The 18,811-nt window shown below is 40.3% G+C and overlaps 4 protein-coding genes across 6 annotated transcripts; all 4 read left to right on the top strand.

Moving 5' to 3' along the window:
* The first annotated feature begins 359 nt into the window (after nucleotides 1–359).
* Nucleotides 360–10,102, top strand: LOC130164273 (gastrula zinc finger protein XlCGF57.1-like). Of its 2 annotated transcripts, XM_056368902.1 has the most exons (5): nucleotides 360–670; nucleotides 1,167–1,263; nucleotides 1,632–1,735; nucleotides 2,367–2,851; nucleotides 10,039–10,102. In XM_056368902.1, the coding sequence occupies exons 1-5, from the start codon at nucleotides 424–426 to the stop codon at nucleotides 10,042–10,044; spliced, it is 939 nt and encodes a 312-aa protein (XP_056224877.1). In that variant the 5' UTR covers nucleotides 360–423; the 3' UTR covers nucleotides 10,045–10,102. The 2 variants fall into 2 exon arrangements, with proteins under 2 accessions (XP_056224877.1, XP_056224876.1); XM_056368901.1 differs by lacking the exon at nucleotides 10,039–10,102 and having other exon boundaries at nucleotides 2,367–4,441.
* On the top strand, nucleotides 5,066–8,642 carry LOC130164292 (zinc finger protein 3-like). The gene is made up of 4 exons (XM_056368936.1): nucleotides 5,066–5,342; nucleotides 5,934–6,027; nucleotides 6,157–6,287; nucleotides 7,051–8,642. Exons 1-4 carry the CDS (start codon nucleotides 5,150–5,152, stop codon nucleotides 7,986–7,988), a joined length of 1,356 nt encoding a protein of 451 aa, XP_056224911.1. The 5' UTR covers nucleotides 5,066–5,149; the 3' UTR covers nucleotides 7,989–8,642.
* Nucleotides 9,405–13,921, top strand: LOC130164284 (zinc finger protein 260-like). Its single transcript, XM_056368922.1, is given in 4 exon segments — nucleotides 9,405–9,679; nucleotides 10,039–10,132; nucleotides 10,264–10,394; nucleotides 11,659–13,921. Coding segments are annotated over 4 exon segments (1,623 nt in total). The 5' UTR covers nucleotides 9,405–9,486; the 3' UTR covers nucleotides 12,864–13,921.
* A 172-nt stretch (nucleotides 13,922–14,093) lies between these two features.
* Nucleotides 14,094–18,688, top strand: LOC130164283 (zinc finger protein 501-like). Of its 2 annotated transcripts, XM_056368920.1 has the most exons (4): nucleotides 14,094–14,370; nucleotides 14,735–14,828; nucleotides 14,960–15,090; nucleotides 16,355–18,688. In XM_056368920.1, the coding sequence occupies exons 1-4, from the start codon at nucleotides 14,178–14,180 to the stop codon at nucleotides 17,557–17,559; spliced, it is 1,623 nt and encodes a 540-aa protein (XP_056224895.1). In that variant the 5' UTR covers nucleotides 14,094–14,177; the 3' UTR covers nucleotides 17,560–18,688. The 2 variants fall into 2 exon arrangements, with proteins under 2 accessions (XP_056224895.1, XP_056224896.1); XM_056368921.1 differs by lacking the exons at nucleotides 14,735–14,828; nucleotides 14,960–15,090.
* The last annotated feature ends 123 nt before the right edge of the window (nucleotides 18,689–18,811 follow it).

The following is an 18,811-nucleotide window of genomic DNA, read 5'->3' as shown; positions in this document are numbered from 1 at the left end:
TATATATGTATATATATATATATGTATATATATGTGTGTAAAAAAATTGTATTAGTCCTGTTCTGTTAAGTAGTTTAAATGATGTGATAAGAACAGCAATTATATATTAAGAGTGGATTTTCCTTTTTTACAGGAAATGTTGCCTGGGTAAAAATGACATTTTATCATTTGTCTATGAAAAATAAAATGTGAACCAGGACCAAGTTTCAAAAGACTTAGAGAGAAAAATTCTACTTATTAGTTACGATTAATTTATATGCCTGCTTGTTTGTTTGTTTGTTTGTTTGTTTTACTTGATGAAGAAAAAAAGTTTCGGTTTCTACTCGGATGACATTTATGGCCGTACCTAAACCGGAAAAGTGTCAAGCTAGTAAACAATGCTAGAAGTTAGCAACACTTTCCATACAAAAGGCTGCTTAAACGATGGTTTCCGTGATGAGGAGAGACGCAGCGGACACGGCAGAGAGCTGCAGTAAAATGTCTAAGTCCGAGGTTCTGAGAGGTTTTGTTACCGAGAGACTCGCCGCCGCCTCCCAGGAAATCTTAGCGGCCGTGGACAGACTCGTAGCCGGGTACGAGGAGGAGGCGTCGGGCTTCAGAGAGGAGATCGACCGGCAGAGGAGACAGCTGGAGCTTCTCCTGCAGCCTCGGGTCATACTCAACAAAGCCGGTTGGTCATTCTGTTTTTGGCGTAAAGATCTAAATCCAGGAACCGGAAAGTCTCAGTTTGTAGAGGAAGAGGCCGCGTCGAACTACATTTTAATATCTTATAATTTAACATTTACTCGGGCTGTCAACACATGTACATACCTGTAATTACAAAAATAAGACGGTTCTTTAATCAAGGCGACGTGCTCTTTAAATCGGCGTTGTTATAATGGACTAACGAGTTCATAATTTTGGTTTTTATTTTGAAATTATCTTTATTTTCCTCTGTTTCCGAGTGCGACATCCTCTGCAGCGCTGCAGCTGTGGCGGGTTGTTTATGAACGAAGTCCACAGATTGAGGGTTATTTCCGCCACATGTCTTGCTGCTCTGTGGTTATGTTACATGCCGAATTTACGGGCAGTGAATTAGCCACATTAAAGTTGGTTTCAGATATATAAATAAAAAGATTATATAAAGTTGGCTACAGTGAGCTGGAATAAACTATCATTTTGTTCAGGTGTGAAGTGCAGCAGGGGCCTCCGCCATGTACAGGAAGAGGAGAATGAAGATGAGGACAATGAGAAAATGTATCTGAATAATGGGAAGCCATCAAGGTTCGTACATAACTATTGTTATCATTATTATTTTGTCTACATATTTAAATAATATATTTGTGTGTCTATTCTATTACTTTCTCCTTTAAAACTCAATGAGTCTGATTTACCGTGTTGCAAAAGTATTAACGCTGTTTTAAATGAATTTTTTGAACCAGATAATATCAGACACATTTTTACTGTATGAAGCTGACTGGCTTGAAACCAAAAGGACTACAGCCCAGTCACAACGGATGTATTAAGTCGACATTACAACTGCTAAAGTTAAAACAGAAATCTAAGTTTCCTGTCCTGACTTTAACTGATTTTGTAATGAAAGTTTTAATTGGAAACTAACTAATATCAGGACATTATCTTCCATCTTTCAGGTCTTTTTCCTCCAGAGGTCAGTTTAAGCAGAGGAAGCAAGGCAGACCTCAGATCAGGATCAGCATCCAGGAGGACCCACAGACTGAAGTACTTTCAAAAAATGGTAATTTTATGAATTAGATTAATATAAATTTAATGGGAACTGGAGACAGTGTAGGATAGAGTGAAAAGCACAGTTTATCTCTAGTTTATGTTGACTCCTTGACTTGTAACATAAAGATAGTATGTGTAGACAAAGGAAAATCATGTGGCAAAAGAAATGACAAAGAACACATGGTCAAAAACAACAAAAGGGGAAAAAAGCAAAGCGGCAAAATGGCAGAAAACTGAAAAGCCTAGAAAACTATGTGAAGAAAACTGGAGAAGGAAGTAACTTTCAACAGAACTTCTGAATAGTTTACTCACAAGAATCACGCACCTGCCTTCCACCATGACCCATTAAGATCTTAATAATACAATAGATGAACCTAATGACAGAAAGGAATAATAGAAACAAATATTTCATATTAGAAGGATTTTAATTGCAGAACTTTTACTTCTAATCACTTATTTTTTACTTTGTCGGACTATTACTTTTAATGAAGGACCTGAATACTTCTTCTTCCACTGCTGCTTGTTTTCAGAATGAATGTTGCAAATCTGCAAAAGAATCATCACTGATGTCACTGACATTCAGTAAAGACTATATGAAGTCACAGTTGTCCATAATGCGTGTGTTTCATTGTTCCCTGCAGATGTTCAGCATCTGTTCGTGATTAAAGAAGAGGTTCCCCCTGAGTTGAGCCCTCGTGTGGAACAGGAGGAACCAAAGAGCCCAAACATTAAAGAGGAACAGGAGGAACTCCGGACCAGTCAGGAGGGAGAGCAGCTTCAAAGGTTGGAGGAGACTGATGATGCCATGTTCCCACTCACTCCTGTCCATGTGAAGAATGAAGATGATGATGATGATGATCCTCAGTCTTCACAGCCTCATCCAAGACGAACTGAAGAGAGCAGAGAGGCAGAGCCTCCGTCCAGCAGTTCAGCTCAGCAGATGGAAACAGAGGCTGATGGAGACGACTGTGGAGGATATAAACCAGACAGGAACTTAGATCCACATGGTCATCTTCAACCAGACACAGATGAAGAGGCCACAGAGTCCTCCGAGACTGAAGACAGTGACATTGATTGGAAGGAAACCAGAGCACCTGAGTCAGGTTTGAAAAGTAAAGAAGTCCATGTAAGTGATAAACGATGTAACTCTGGTGAGAAAATTTTCAGTTGCTCTGAGTGTGGGAACAAATTTAGCAGAAAGTGTGTTCTGCAGAGACACATGAATGAACATACAGGAGAAAAACCATTTCGTTGTGATGTTTGTGGGAAAAGATTTAAGGTGCGGGGGAATCTTAGGTGGCACATGAAAGCCCATACAGGAGAGAGACAATTTGGTTGTGATGTTTGTGGGAAAGAATTTTACCGACAGGATCATCTTACTGGGCACATGAGAGTCCATACAGGAGAGAGACCATTTGGTTGTGATGTTTGTGGGAAAAGATTTAAGGTGCAGGGGGACCTTACAATGCACATTAGAATCCATACAGGAGAGAAACCATGTGGTTGTGATGTTTGTGGGAAACGATTTAGGCGGCAGGGGGATCTTAATGGGCACATGAAAGTCCATTCAAAAGAGAAACCCTTTAGTTGCAGTGTTTGTGGGAAAAGATTCAAGGGACAGGGGAATCTTAAGTGGCATATGAAAGTCCATACGGGAGAGACACCATATGATTGTGATGTTTGTGGGAAAAGATTTCACCGACAGGATCATCTTACGGTGCACACAAGAGTCCATACAGGCGAGAAACCATTTGGTTGTGATGTTTGTGGGAAAAGATTTAACCAACAGCAACATCTTAAGATGCACATGAGAGTACATACAGGAGAGAAACCGTTCAGTTGCAGTCTTTGTGGGAAAAGATATACGCGACAGGGCGAACTTACGGTGCACCAGAGAGTCCATACAGGAGAGAAACCATTTGGTTGTGATGTTTGTGGGAAAAGATTTCATAGACAGTGGCTTTTTAAGGTTCACATGAGAGTTCATACAGGAGAGAAACCTTTGAATTGCAGTTTTTGTGGTGAACAATTTATGTATCGTTCAACCAGCGTTAACCATATGAAGACATGTAAACACAAGTATGTTACTGAGGGCAGCAGCAGTAACTGAAGCTTCACAGTTGCTGGTTGAAATGAACTGGAAGACCTCATCACAGCATCATTGAAATGCAGAGCACAGGTAACATTCACCGGTGAAATTTGTATGAAAGTGTATCACAAGTTAACGGTATTGTTCTATGTCATTCTTACACGTTTGTATTTTTTTTATTGTTTAACTGGGTTTCATTATTGCCCATATCTATCTGTATACTAAATTATTTTGTCATTGTGACAGTTTGAGTTTATGTATTTTTGTTTGAGAAATAAATTCAGACTTAATTTATTTCAGTTACTGATGAAACAAGTTGTAACTGTACAATATTGTTGTATTGCTTTGAGACTTTGGGTGATGGCTGGATGTTGAAGTGTTTTCCAGTCAAGGGGAGAAGATTTTGTACATTTAGTTGATGATTTAAATGTAGTACTTGTAATAATTTTTACATTGTTGTATTATTACTTTTAATAAAATAAAGAATACTTTTTCCTCCACATTTTCACAAAATAGGGTACGGTACAGTTTAGCAAAACTGTTCAAACAAAAAGTAAAAGAATAGTAAAATTTAGTGACCCTCTAGTTTTTCTCAAATATCTAATTTCACTCTACATAAAACAAAATGGTGTTTTACAAAGACTGCATATTTGTCAAGTACCCAGGTACAGGTGATGATTTGTGGAGTCAGTTTCAAGGTAAATATATTATAAAACAGCTGTTTCATAGCAATAAGGCAAATGTCTGGCTGATCTGATAGAATGACGGCTGCATCACTCCTGCTTAAATATCGGTTAGCACAAGTGGTGCAGGGCGCCTTTTTCCTTATTAACAGATCTACAGTGCAGAATGAATTGTGGTTGGAATGACACTGTTATTAACTTTTTATTCGATTTTCAAATATTCAACAATACAGAAAGGGCAGAGGTTAAACCCTGTTAAACAATAAAATGAAATACAAATGTAAATTAATAAGGATATTACAGTTAACTTATGTTACACTTTTATTAAAACAATAACATTTCACTGCAACTCTCCGCTGTGTCCGCTGCGTCTCTCCTCATCACGGTAACTACAGTTGAAGTACTGTATGGAAAGTTTTAATACAGCCCAATGAAACCTTTCCGGTTTGGGTGCGAGCACAAACGTCATCCGAGTAGAAACCTGCGACCCGCGCGAAGAAAGATGAAAAGTAAAGATTAGCGCGGGTCGCGGTTTCTACTCGGATGACATTAAAGCACGTACCGAAACCGGAAATGGGCAGCGCTGCGAGGGAGAATAGTCAAGTAAGATTGTCCATGAAACGCGGCGGATTGAAGCGAGAGTTGCAGTAAAATGTCTAAGTCCGAGGTTCTGAGAGGTTTTGTTACCGAGAGACTCGCCGCCGCCTCCCAGGAAATCTTAGCGGCCGTGGACGGACTCGTAGCCGGGTACGAGGAGGAGGCGTCGGGCCTCAGACAGGAGATCGACCGGCAGAGGAGACAGCTGGAGCTTCTCCTGCAGCCTCGGGTCATACTCAACAAAGCCGGTTGGTCATTCTGTTTTAGGCGTAAAATTTTAAATCCAAGAACCACAAAGTTTCCTCTGTTTCTGAGTGAATCGTCCTCTGCAGCGCGAAGCTGTGGCGGGCTGTTGATCACCGCAGATTCATGGTTGTTTTCCCCACGTGTTGCTGCTCTCTGGTTGTGTTGCATGCCAGATGTGCGGTTAGACGCAGGTGTTTTATGTTCAGGTGTTGTATCATGTCTTCAGCACATACAGACTTTAGCTTTAACATAAAGGGAATTGAATAGCAAATTTTCAGGATGGAGTTTTGCAGAGATGCTTCTAATTCAGGATTTAACAACTAGTCAAGCTTTGGCAGAACATGTAGGACAGAACCAGCACGTTCTACTATTGTAGATAATAACAATAGTATTGATACTGTTGATACTGCTACTAATAATGATGAAAAATGATTGTGACACGTTCACTTGTTTCATTTTTATGTAAAATTGGCTTTATTGAGCTGGAATAAACAATATCACTTTTGCTCAATAGTTTCAAAATAAAATACTCACAGTCACGCACATTTTCAGCAATATTTACTGGAAATAATTGATTTCTGCTTTTTGTTCAGGTGTGAAGTGCAGCAGGAGACTCCACCATGATGAAGAGGATAACGAAGATGAGTACGACAAGAATCTGGATATGAATAACAGATCTCCATCAAGGTTCCTACTTAACTTCTGTTGTCATTATTATTTTGTCCACATGTATACTGGGGGTGCTCGATTCAGAAAATCACAAGATTCAATTCAAAATTGATTCTCGATTCAATACATTTATACATTTGATTCCAGGTCTTTGTCTTCCAGAGGTCAGTTAGAGCAGAGGAAGCAAAGCGGACCTCAGATCAGTGAAACTCAGAACCACGTGGACCTCAGGATCCGATTCCAGGAGAACCCACAGACCGAAGTACCTTCAAAAAAAGGTAATTTAAAAAGTGAATTAAAATAAATGTAAGGGGAACTGGGGACAATGTTTTATTATTCACACAGGAAAGATCATCTCTGTCCTTTAAACGAGTATGTAACTTCTGTCTCTAGGTGTCTCTCAATCCAAATAATGACAAAAGATGGTGTTGGATGACGTCATGAAATAGTGTGGCCTCATGGGAGTTGTTGTCTCCATTACCGTCATCTTCTCCCAGTTTTGATTCTTTCAGTGTCCATCGTTCTGGAAATCAAACAGACCTGATCATTAGAACTGTAAAAAACAATTAATAAAAAAGTTTCACATTCAATTTTGAGCTTCTGGCAGGCAACCACAGCGCCGACCCATGCATATAGGCAATGTGCTATTATTGCCAGGCAACCAAATGACTCAGCTTTACCATAGTAAAATCATGTATTTGTCTTGGTTTGAGAATTGCTGGAAATATTGGGGATAATTTAAGATCACAACTCAAAAAATATATAACACAGACATTTTAACGTGGAAGAGTTATATATTATAACTTTAAATGGTCAGTTCACCCAAGTAAAGGTACCGGACCCTTGGAAAGTTCAACCCCCTGACCAGGAACCTTTTTGGGGGTAGATCAATTACCCCGGAACTAAATTTAGACTGTGGTTCCTGTGGTCGAAACGCGCACAGTTCCTCAAAAGGTTCCTGGTTCCTGGGGAAAGTTCATACGTTTGAAACACAGCTAATATGAATTGTCCATAATGTGTGTGTTTCATTGTTCCCTGCAGATGTTCAGTATCTGTTCCTGATTAAAGAAGAGGTTCCCCCTGAGTTGAGCCCTCGTCTGGATCAGGAGGAACCAAAGAGCCCAAACATTAAAGAGGAACAGGAGGAACTCCGGACCAGTCAGGAGGGAGAACAGCTTCAAAGGTTGGAGGAGGCTGATGATGCCATGGTCCCACTCACTCCTGTCCATGTGAAGACTGAAGATGATGAGGAGAAACCTCAGTCTTCACAGCCTCATCGAAGCCGAACTGAAAGGAGCAGAGAGGCAGAGCCTCCGTCCAGCAGCTCAGCTCAGCAGATGGAAACAGAGGCTGATGGAGACGACTGTGGAGGATCTGAACCAGACAGGAACTTAGATCCACATGGTCATCTTCAACCAGACACAGATGAACAGGTCTCACAGTCCTCCGAGACTGAAGACAGTGACATTGATTGGAAGGAAACCAGAGCAAGATTTAAGGGACAGACGAATCTTAGGTGGCACATGAACGCCCATACAGGAGAGAAACCATCTGTTTATGATGTTGGTGGGAAAGAATCCTACCAACAGCATCAAGTCACAGCGGACGTGAAAGTCCATACAGGAGAGAAACCATTTGGTTGCAGTGTTTGTGGGAAGACATTTAATGCGAAGAGGAATCTTAATAGACACATAAAACTTCATACAGGGGAGAAACCATTTGGTTGTGATGTTTGTGGGATGAGATTTATGGAAAATGCAACCCTCACGAGGCACATGAAAGTTCATACAGGAGAGAAACCATTTGGTTGTGATGTTTGTGGGAAAACATTTAACCGACAGCAACATTTTAAGATGCACATGACAGTACATACAGGAGAGAAACCGTTCAGTTGCAGTCTTTGTGGGAAAACATATACGCGACAGGGCAAACTTACGTTGCACCAGAGAGTCCATACAGGAGAGAAACCATTTGGTTGAGATGTTTGTGGGAAAAGATGTCATAGACAGTGGCTTTTTAAGGTTCACATGAGAGTTCATTGCAATTGCGAATTGCAGTATTTGTGGTGAACAATTTATGTATCGTTCAACCAGCGTTAACCATATGAAGATATGTAAACACAAGTATGTTACTGAGGGCAGCAGCAGTAACTGAAGCTTCACAGTTGCTGGTTGAAATGAACTGGAAGACCTCATCACAGCATCATTGAAATGCAGAGCACAGGTAACATTCACCGGTGAAATTTGTATGAAAGTGTATCACAAGTTAACGGTATTGTTCTATGTCATTCTTACACGTTTGTATTTTCTTTTATTGTTAAACTGCGTTTCATTATTGCTCATATCTACCTGTATACTAAATTATTTTGTCATTGTGACAGTTTGAGTTTATGTATTTTTGTTTGAGAAATAAATTCAGACTTAATTTATTTCAGTTACTGATGAAACAAGTTGTAACTGTACAATATTGTTGTATTGCTTTGAGACTTTGGGTGATGGCTGGATGTTGAAGTGCTTTCCCAGTCAAGGGGAGAAGATTTTGTACATTTAGTTGATGATTTAAATGTAGTACTTGTAATAATTTTTACATTGTTGTATTATTACTTTTAATAAAATAAAGAATACTTTTTCCTCCACATTTTCACAACATAGGGTACAGTACACTTTAGCAAAACTGTTCAAACAAAAAGTAAAAGAATAGTAAAATTTAGTGACCCTCTCATTTTTCTCAAATATCTAATTTCACTCTACATAAAACAAAATGGTGTTTTACAAAGACCGCATATTTGTCAAGTACCCAGGTACAGGTGATGATTTGTGGAGTGAGTTTCAAGGTAAATATATTATAAAACAGCTGTTTCATAGCAATAAGGCAAATGTCTGGCTGATCTGATAGAATGACGGCTGCATCACTCCTGCTTAAATATCGGTTAGCACAAGTGGTGCAGGGCGCCTTTTTCCTTATTAACAGATCTACAGTGCAGAATGAATTGTGGTTGGAATGACACTGTTATTAACTTTTTATTCGATTTTCAAATATTCAACAATACAGAAAGGGCAGAGGTTAAACCCTGTTAAACAGTAAAATGAAATATAAATGTGAATTAATAAGGATATTACAGTTAACTTATGTTACACTTTTATTAAAACAATAACATTTCACTCCAACTCTCCGCTGTGTCCGCTGCGTCTCTCCTCATCACGGTAACTACAGCTGAAGTACTGTATGGAAAGTTTTAATACAGCCCAATGAAACCTTTCCGGTTTGGGTGCGAGCACAAATGTCATCCGAGTAGAAACCTGCGACCCGCGCGAAGAAAGATGAAAAGTAAGGATTAGCGCGGGTCGCGGTTTCTACTCGGATGATATTAAAGCACGTACCCAAACCGAAAAAGTGCCGCGCGGCGATACAATAGTCACTTGGAGGGAGGAAGATTTTCCACGAAACGCGGCGGATTGAAGCGAGAGCTGCAGTAAAATGTCTAAGTCCGAGGTTCTGAGAGGTTTTGTTACTGAGAGACTCGCCGCCGCCTCCCAGGAAATCTTAGCGGCCGTGGACGGACTCGTAGCCGGATACGAGGAGGAGGCGTCGGGCTTCAGACAGGAGATCGACCGGCAGAGGAGACTACTGGAGGTTGTCCTGCAGCCTCGGGTCATACTCAACACAGCCGGTTGGTCATTCCGTTTTAGGCGTAAAGTTTTAAATCCAAGAACCACAAAGTTTCCTCTGTTTCTGAGTGAATCGTGCAGCGCGAAGCTGTGGCGGGCTGTTGATCACCGCAGATTCATGGTTATTTTCCCCACGTGTTGCTGCTCTGTGTAAATAATAACAATAGTATTGATACTGTTGATACTAGTACTCCTATGATGATAAAAAAAATGATTGTTTCATTTTTTTTGTAAAATTGGCTTTAGTGAGCTAGAATAAACAATATCACTTCTGCTCAATATTTTCAAAATAAAATACTCACAGTCACGAACGTTTTCAGCAATATATAGTGGAAATAATTGATTTCTGCTTTTTGTTCAGGTGTGAAGCGCAGCAGGAGACTCCGCCATGATGAAGAGGATAACGAAGATGAGTACGACAAGAATCTAGATATGAATAACAGAACTCCATCAAGGTTCCTACTTAACTTTTGTTGTCATTATTATTTTGTCCACATGTATACTGGGGGTGCTCGATTCAGAAAATCTCAAGATTCGATTCAAAATTGATTCTCGATTCAATATATTTTTATACATTTGATTCCAGGTCTTTTTCCTCCAGAGGTCAGTATTTGCAGAGGAAGCACAGCGGACCTCAGATCAGTGAAACTCAGAACCTAGTGGACCTCAGGATCCGATTCCAGGAGAACCCACAGACCGAAATACCTTCAAAAGAAAGTAATTTAAAAAGTGAATTAAAATAAATGTAAGGGGAACTGGGGACAATGTTTTATTATTCACAAAGGAAAGGTCATCTCTGTCCTTTAAACGCACAGTATGTAACTTCAGCCTCTAGGTGTCTCTCAATCCAAATATTGACAAAAGATGGCGTTGGATGATGTCATGAAATAGTGTGGGCTCATGGGAGTTGTTGTCTCCATCACCGTCATCTTCTCCCAGTTTCGATTCCTTCAGTGTCCGTCGTTCTGGAAATCAAATAGACCTGGTCATTAGAACTGTAAAAAACAATCAATAAAACAGTTTCACATTTACAGTCAGTGTTTCACTGACGCTGTACGACGGACTGATAAAAGAAAAAATGCCAAAAAAATTGTGATTCACTGATGCTTTTCAGTGGACACATGACGTCTCAGAGAAGCTGATAATTGAGACGGCTTACCTTTGTCTCTTAAATAACTTATAACATAGACGTTCAACAGGTGTTTACTAGCATCTGAATTATCCGCAGAAGTTTCCTCTTCGCCATAACAAATGGATCAGGGGATTAAAACTGGCAAACGAAAGTGGTTTATCATTTAAAAAAATCTGTGATTTACCGACTCATTTCAGTGTACACATCAGCGGACGTCTCCAGCAGCTGGGAACTGAGCTGTCAAACATTTACTCAGCTTTTCTTTCTGATAACATAAGATCCAGACGTCCAATGACTTAAATCCTTCATGTGGTTAAAATATATAGTTGAAAACAACCAACGTGTAAAAAGTGTATGTGGCATACAGCTAGATAAAAGTCAATTTTGAGTTTCTGGCAGGCAACCACAGCGCCGACCCATGCATATAGGGGATGTGCTATCAATGACAGGCGACCAAATGACACAGCTTTACCATAGTAAAATCATGTATTTGTCTTGGTTTGAGAATTGCTGGAAATATTGGGGATAATTTAAGATCACAACTCAAAAAATATATAACACAGGTATAGTCACCTTGAGACATTTTAATGTGGAAAAGTTATATATTATAACTTTAAATGGTCAGTTCACCCAAGTAAAGGTACTGGACCCTTGGAAAGTACAACCCCCTGACCAGGAACCTTTTTGGGGGTTGATCAATTACCCCGGAACTAAATTTAGACCTTGGTTCCTGTGGTCGAAACGCGCACAGTTCCTCAAAAGGTTCCTGGTTCCTGGGGAAAGTCCATATGTTTGAAACACAGCTAATATGAATTGTCCATAATGCGTGTGTTTCATTGTTCCCTGCAGATGTTCAGTATCTGTTCCTGATTAAAGAAGAGGTTCCCCTTGAGTTGAGCCCTCGTCTGGATCAGGAGGAACCAGCGAACCCACCTCTTAAAGAGGAACAGGAGGAACTCCGGACCAGTCAGGAGGGAGAACAGCTTCAAAGGTTGGAGGAGGCTGATGATGCCAAGGTCCCACTCACTCCTGTCCATGTGAAGAATGAAGATGATGAGGAGAAACCTCAGTCTTCACAGCCTCATCGAAGCCGAACTGAAGAGAGCAGAGAGGCAGAGCCTCCGTCCAGCAGCTCAGCTCAGCAGATGGAAACAGAGGCTGATGGAGACGACTGTGGAGGATCTGAACCAGACAGGAACTTAGATCCACATGGTCATCTTCAACCAGACACAGATGAAGAGGCCACAGAGTCCTCCGAGACTGAAGACAGTGACATTGATTGGAAGGAAACCAAAGCAAGATTTAAGGGACAGACGAATCTTAGGTGGCACACCAACGCCCATACAGGAGAGAAACCATTTGTTTCTGATGTTGGTGGGAAAGAATCCTACCAACAGCATCATGTCACAGCGGACGTGAAAGTCCATACAGGAGAGAAACCATTTGGTTGCACTGTTTGTGGGAAGGGATTTAAGGGGAAGAGGAATCTTACTAAGCACATTAGAATCCATACAGGAGAGAAACCATTTGGTTGCACTGTTTGTGGGAAGGAATTTAAGGGGAAGAGGAATCTTACTAAGCACATTAGAATCCATACAGGAGAGAAACCATATTATTGTGATGTTTGCGGGAAAAGATTTCACCGACAGGATCATCTTACGGTGCACACAAGAGTCCATACAGGCGAGAAACCATTTGGTTGTGATGTTTGTGGGAAAAGATTTAACCAACAGCAACATCGTAAGATGCACATGAGAGTACATACAGGAGAGAAACCGTTCAGTTGCAGTCTTTGTGGGAAAAGATATCCACGACAGGGCGAACTTACGGTGCACCAGAGAGTCCATACAGGAGAGAAACCATTTGGTTGTGATGTTTGTGGGAAAAGATTTCATAGACAGTGGCTTTTTAAGGTTCACATGAGAGTTCATACAGGAGAGAAACCTTTGAATTGAAGTTTTTGTGGTGAACAATTTATGTATCGTTCAACCAGCGTTAACCATATGAAGACATGTAAACACAAGTATGTTACTGAGGGCAGCAGCAGTAACTGAAGCTTCACAGTTGCTGGTTGAAATGAACTGGAAGACCTCATCACAGCATCATTGAAATGCAGAGCATAGGTAACATTCACCGGTGAAATTTGTATGAAAGTGTATCACAAGTCAACGGTATTGTTCTATGTCATTCTTACACGTTTGTATTTTTCTATTGTTTAACTGGGTTTCATTATTGCCCATATCTATCTGTATACTAAATTATTTTGTCATTGTGACAGTCTGAGTTTATGTATTTTTGTTTGAGAAATAAATTCAGACTTAATTTATTTCAGTTACTGATGAAACAAGTTGTAACTGTACAATATTGTTGTATTGCTTTGAGACTTTGGGTGATGGCTGGATGTTGAAGTGTTTTCCCAATCAAGGGGAGAAGATTTTGTACATTTAGTTGATGATTTAAATGTAGTACTTGTAATAATTTTTACATTGTTGTATTATTACTTTTAATAAAATTAAGAATACTTTTTCCTCCACATTTTCACAAAATAGGGTACGGTACAGTTTAGCAAAACTGTTCAAACAAAAAGTAAAAGAATAGTAAAATTTAGTGACCCTCTCATTTTTCTCAAATATCTAATTTCACTCTACATAAAACATAATGGTGTTTTACAAAGACCGCATATTTGTCAAGTACCCAGGTACAGGTGATGATTTGTGGAGTGAGTTTCAAGGTAAATATATTATAAAACAGCTGTTTCATAGCAATAAGGCAAATGTCTGGCTGATCTGATAGGATGACGGCTGCATCACTCCTGCTTAAATATTGGTTAGCACAAGTGGTGCAGGGCGCCTTTTTCCTTATTAACAGATCTACAGTGCAGAATGAATTGTGGTTGGAATGACACTGTTATTAACTTTTTATTAGATTTTCAAATATTCAACAATACAGAAAGGGCAGAGGTTAAACCCTGTTAAACAATAAAATGAAATACAAATGTAAATTAATAAGGATATTACAGTTAACTTGTGTTACACTTTTATTAAAACAATAACATTTCACTGCAACTCTCCGCTGTGTCCGCTGCGTCTCTCCTCATCACGGTAACTACAGCTGAAGTACTGTATGGAAAGTTTTAATACAGCCCAATGAAACCTTTCCGGTTTGGGTGCGAGCACAAACGTCATCCGAGTAGAAACCTGCGACCCGCGCGAAGAAAGATGAAAAGTAAAGATTAGCGCGGGTCGCGGTTTCTACTCGGATGACATTAAAGCACGTACCGAAACCGGAAATGGGCAGCGCTGCGAGGGAGAATAGTCAAGTAAGATTGTCCATGAAACGCGGCGGATTGAAGCGAGAGTTGCAGTAAAATGTCTAAGTCCGAGGTTCTGAGAGGTTTTGTTACCGAGAGACTCGCCGCCGCCTCCCAGGAAATCTTAGCGGCCGTGGACGGACTCGTAGCCGGGTACGAGGAGGAGGCGTCGGGCCTCAGACAGGAGATCGACCGGCAGAGGAGACAGCTGGAGCTTCTCCTGCAGCCTCGGGTCATACTCAACAAAGCCGGTTGGTCATTCTGTTTTAGGCGTAAAATTTTAAATCCAAGAACCACAAAGTTTCCTCTGTTTCTGAGTGAATCGTCCTCTGCAGCGCGAAGCTGTGGCGGGCTGTTGATCACCGCAGATTCATGGTTGTTTTCCCCACGTGTTGCTGCTCTGTGTAAATAATAACAATAGTATTGATACTGTTGATACTAGTACTCCTATGATGATAAAAAAAAAGATTGTTTCATCTTTTTTGTAAAATTGGCTTTAGTGAGCTAGAATAAACAATATCACTTCTGCTCAATATTTTCAAAATAAAATACTCACAGTTACGAACGTTTTCAGCAATCTATAGTGGAAATAATTGATTTCTGCTTTTTGTTCAGGTGTGAAGTGCAGCAGGAGACTCCGCCATGATGAAGAGGATAACGAAGATGAGTACGACAAGAATCTGGATATGAATAACAGAACTCCATCAAGGTTCCTACTTAACTTTTGTTGTCATTATTATTTTGTCCACATGTATACTGGGGGTGCACGATTCAGAAAATCTCAAGATTCGATTCAAAATTGATTCTCGATTCAATATATTTTTATACATTTGATTCCAGGTCTTTTTCCTCCAGAGGTCAGTATTTGCAGAGGAAGCACAGCGGACCTCAGATCAGTGAAACTCAGAACCACGTGGACCTCAGGATCCGATTCCAGGAGAACCAACAGACCGAAGTACCTTCAAAAGAAAGTAATTTAAAAAGTGAATTAAAATAAATGTATGGGGAACTGGGGACAATGTTTTATTATTCACAAAGGAAAGGTCATCTCTGTCCTTTAAACGCACAGTATGTAACTTCAGCCTCTAGGTGTCTCTCAATTCAAATAATGACAAAAGATGTTGTTGGATGACGTCATGAAATAGTGTGGGCTCATGGGAGTTGTTGTCTATATTACCGTCATCTTCTCCCAGTTTCGATTCCTTCAGTGTCCGTCGTTCTGGAAATCAAATAGACCTGGTCATTAGAACTGTAAAAAACAATCAATAAAACAGTTTCACATTTACAGTCAGTGTTTCACTGACGCTGTACGACGGACAGATAAAAGAAAAAATGCCAAAAAAATTGTGATTCACTGATGCTTTTCAGTGGACACATGACGTCTCAGAGAAGCTGATAATTGAGACGGCTTACCTTTGTCTCTTAAATAACTTATAACACAGACGTTCAACAGGTGTTTACTAGCATCTGAATTATCCACAGAAGTTTCCTCTTCGCCATAACAAATGGATCAGGGGATTAAAACTGGCAAACGAAAGTGGTTTATCATTTAAAAAAATCTGTGATTTACCGACTCATTTCAGTGTACACATCAGCGGACGTCTCCAGCAGCTGGGAACTGAGCTGTCAAACATTTACTCAGCTTTTCTTTCTGATAACATAAGATCCAGACGTCCAATGACTTAAATCCTTCATGTGGTTAAAATATATAGTTGAAAACAACCAACGTGTAAAAAGTGTATGTGGCATACAACTAGATAAAAGTCAATTTTGAGTTTCTGGCAGGCAACCACAGCGCCGACCCATGCATATAGGGGATGTGCTATCAATGACAGGCGACCAAATGACACAGCTTTACCACAGTAAAATCATGTATTTGTCTTGGTTTGAGAATTGCTGGAAATATTGGGGATAATTTAAGATTACAACTCAAAAAATATATAACACAGGTATAGTCACCTTGAGACATTTTAATGTGGAAAAATTATATATTATAACTTTAAATGGTCAGTTCACCCAAGTAAAGGTACTGGACCCTTGGAAAGTACAACCCCCTGACCAGGAACCTTTTTGGGGGTTGATCAATTACCCCAGAACTAAATTTAGACCTTGGTTCCTGTGGTCGAAACGCGCACAGTTCCTCAAAAGGTTCCTGGTTCCTGGGGAAAGTTCATACGTTTGAAACACAGCTAATATGAATTGTCCATAATGCGTGTGTTTCATTGTTCCCTACAGATGTTCAGTATCTGTTCCTGATTAAAGAAGAGGTTCCCCTTGAGTTGAGCCCTCGTCTGGATCAGGAGGAACCAGAGAACCCACGTCTTAAAGAGGAACAGGAGGAACTCCGGACCAGTCAGGAGGGAGAACAGCTTCAAAGGCTGGAGGAGGCTCATGATACCAAGGTCCCACTCACTCCTGTCCATGTGAAGAATGAAGATGATGAAGAGAAACCTCAGTCTTCACAGCCTCATCCAAGCCGAACTGAAAGGAGCAGAGAGGCAGAGCCTCCATCCAGCAGCTCAGCTCAGCAGATGGAAACAGAGGCTGATGGAGAGGACTGTGGAAGATATAAACCAGACAGGAACTTAGATCCACATGGTCATCTTCAACCAGACACAGATGAACAGGTCTCACAGTCCTCCGAGACTGAAGACAGTGACATTGATTGGAAGGAAACCAGAGCAAGATTTAAGGGACAGACGAATCTTAGGTGGCACACCAACGCCCATACAGGAGAGAAACCATTTGTTTCTGATGTTGGTGGGAAAGAATTCTACCGACAGCATCATGTCACAGCGGACGTGAAAGTCCATACAGGAGAGAAACCATTTGGTTGCAGTGTTTGTGGGAAGGGATTTAGGGTAAAGAGGGATCTTATGAGGCACATTAGAGTCCATACAGGAGAGAAACCATTTGGTTGTGATGTTTGTGGGAAGAGATTTAAGGAAAAGTGGGATCTTACAAGGCACATTAGAGTCCATACAGGAGAGAAACCATTTGGTTGTGATGTTTGTGGGAAAGGCTTTAAGTTAAAGGGTAATCTTACCAAGCATATTAGAGTCCATACAGGAGAAAAACCATTTGGTTGTGATGTTTGTGGGAAGAGATTTAGGGTAAAGAGGGATCTTATGAGGCACATGAAAGACCATACAGGAGAGAAACCATTTGGTTGTGATATTTGTGGGAAGAGATTTAGGGTAAAGAGGGATCTTATGAGGCACATGAAAGACCATACAGGAAAGAAACCATTTGGTTGTGATGTTTGTGGGAGAAAATTTAAAGGACAGGCGAGGTTAACGCAGCACACAAGAATCCATACGAAAGAGAAACCGTTCAGTTGCAGCTTCTGTGGCAGGACATTCAGTCATGAGTCAAACAGGGTAAGACATATGAGGATATGTAAACACAAACATGCTATTGAAAGCAGCAGCAGTAAGTGAAACTGCAGAGTTGCTGGTTCAGTTGAACTGTAACAGCGTAATACAGCATAGTTGAAATACATTATATGTTTCAAATTTACTGTTATTTGTATGAAAGTGTAACACAATTTAGTTTTAAAACTAAACTCATTCTTGCACATTTGTACCAGGGTTGCGCGACCTTAACCATAGTCAGATCGGCCAGTCGTCACCCAGTGCAATTGCCGAGAGCCAATATGATCGGCGAGGGTGGTGATGGTGTGTAAGTACAGTACAGACTACATGACTGTTCGCATCAGAAGTGCATTTGTCTCTGCTGGTCAACAAGCGATTACACTCCTCTGCTCTGTCGTAATCGCACGTAGAGCTGATCTTATGAAGTATTTCTGCCTTCTTTATGTACAGTTTGATCACGAGTGAAGTGTATATCAATCAATACACCTTAAATGTCAATATGAAAACTTTGACCATTTCAGTGACAGCAACATTTCATCACTTTGAGAAAAAAGTAGTGGTGCTTCGTTACAGTACGTCCCGGCAGCTCTACACGTTAGCTTACCCAACGCAACGTAACATGACCAAAAAAGTGCATGTCCCGTTTTGCTGCGTCTCTCCCTCATTAAAAGCAGCAGGTTCAGAAACTGAACTAAATGACATGTTCTGTCTCTGTGTCGTTCTCCTCCACTCTTAAATCATAGCTCAGCTCAGCTCTGACACACAACAAGCAGCTTCATTACAATCAGCTGAATGGAGTGTGTGTGCGCTTGGATGTTGTAGGCGTCACTTAGACACGGTTATATATGTGGAACTGTGGCTGTCAAGTTAAATTTAACATTAATTTAATATTACAAATAATAAGTAACTACATCAACGGGAAACAAGTCGAATACCGTCTTGACATTTTGTTTTAATTTTACAAGTCAAAGTAATATCAATTGAACGAGAAGAGCAGACGTGCTTCAGAATATTTTTGTATCATCGGGTAAATGTTTTGTGTGAACTAACTCTTTAAACCAGATGTTTAGGACAGAGATAACCTTTCCTTTGTGAATAATAAAACTCTTTCATCAGTTTACGTTGAACTCATTTATATTAGATTTTTTTAAATTACCATTTTTTGAAGGTACTTGGGTCTGTGGGTTGTCCTGGATGCGGATCCTGCGGTCCATGTGGTTCTGATTTTCACTGATCTGAGGTCCGCTGTGCTTCCTCCACTCAAACTGACCTGAAAGATGAAGATTAGCAGCAGCTTTATTACAAAAGTCCCAAGCTG

The sequence above is a fragment of the Seriola aureovittata genome, chromosome 23 (assembly GCF_021018895.1).
Source record: "Seriola aureovittata isolate HTS-2021-v1 ecotype China chromosome 23, ASM2101889v1, whole genome shotgun sequence".
In the NCBI taxonomy this organism is placed as follows: domain Eukaryota; kingdom Metazoa; phylum Chordata; class Actinopteri; order Carangiformes; family Carangidae; genus Seriola; species Seriola aureovittata.
Note: the sequence above shows the minus strand (reverse complement) of the source record. Positions and strands in the feature narration are given on the sequence as shown.

Coding starts and splice junctions, on each gene's coding strand:
- LOC130164292 (XM_056368936.1), top strand. CDS start 5,150: ATGTCTAAGTCCGAGGTTCTGAGAGGTTTTGTTACCGAGAGACTCGCC. Junction 6,028..6,156: donor AATAACAGATCTCCATCAAG/GTTCCTACTTAA, acceptor ATTTGATTCCAG/GTCTTTGTCTTCCAGAGGTC. Junction 6,288..7,050: donor CGAAGTACCTTCAAAAAAAG/GTAATTTAAAAA, acceptor TGTTCCCTGCAG/ATGTTCAGTATCTGTTCCTG.
- LOC130164273 (XM_056368901.1), top strand. CDS start 424: ATGGTTTCCGTGATGAGGAGAGACGCAGCGGACACGGCAGAGAGCTGC. Junction 671..1,166: donor GGTCATACTCAACAAAGCCG/GTTGGTCATTCT, acceptor CATTTTGTTCAG/GTGTGAAGTGCAGCAGGGGC. Junction 1,264..1,631: donor AATAATGGGAAGCCATCAAG/GTTCGTACATAA, acceptor TCCATCTTTCAG/GTCTTTTTCCTCCAGAGGTC.
- LOC130164283 (XM_056368920.1), top strand. CDS start 14,178: ATGTCTAAGTCCGAGGTTCTGAGAGGTTTTGTTACCGAGAGACTCGCC. Junction 14,371..14,734: donor GGTCATACTCAACAAAGCCG/GTTGGTCATTCT, acceptor CTTTTTGTTCAG/GTGTGAAGTGCAGCAGGAGA. Junction 14,829..14,959: donor AATAACAGAACTCCATCAAG/GTTCCTACTTAA, acceptor ATTTGATTCCAG/GTCTTTTTCCTCCAGAGGTC.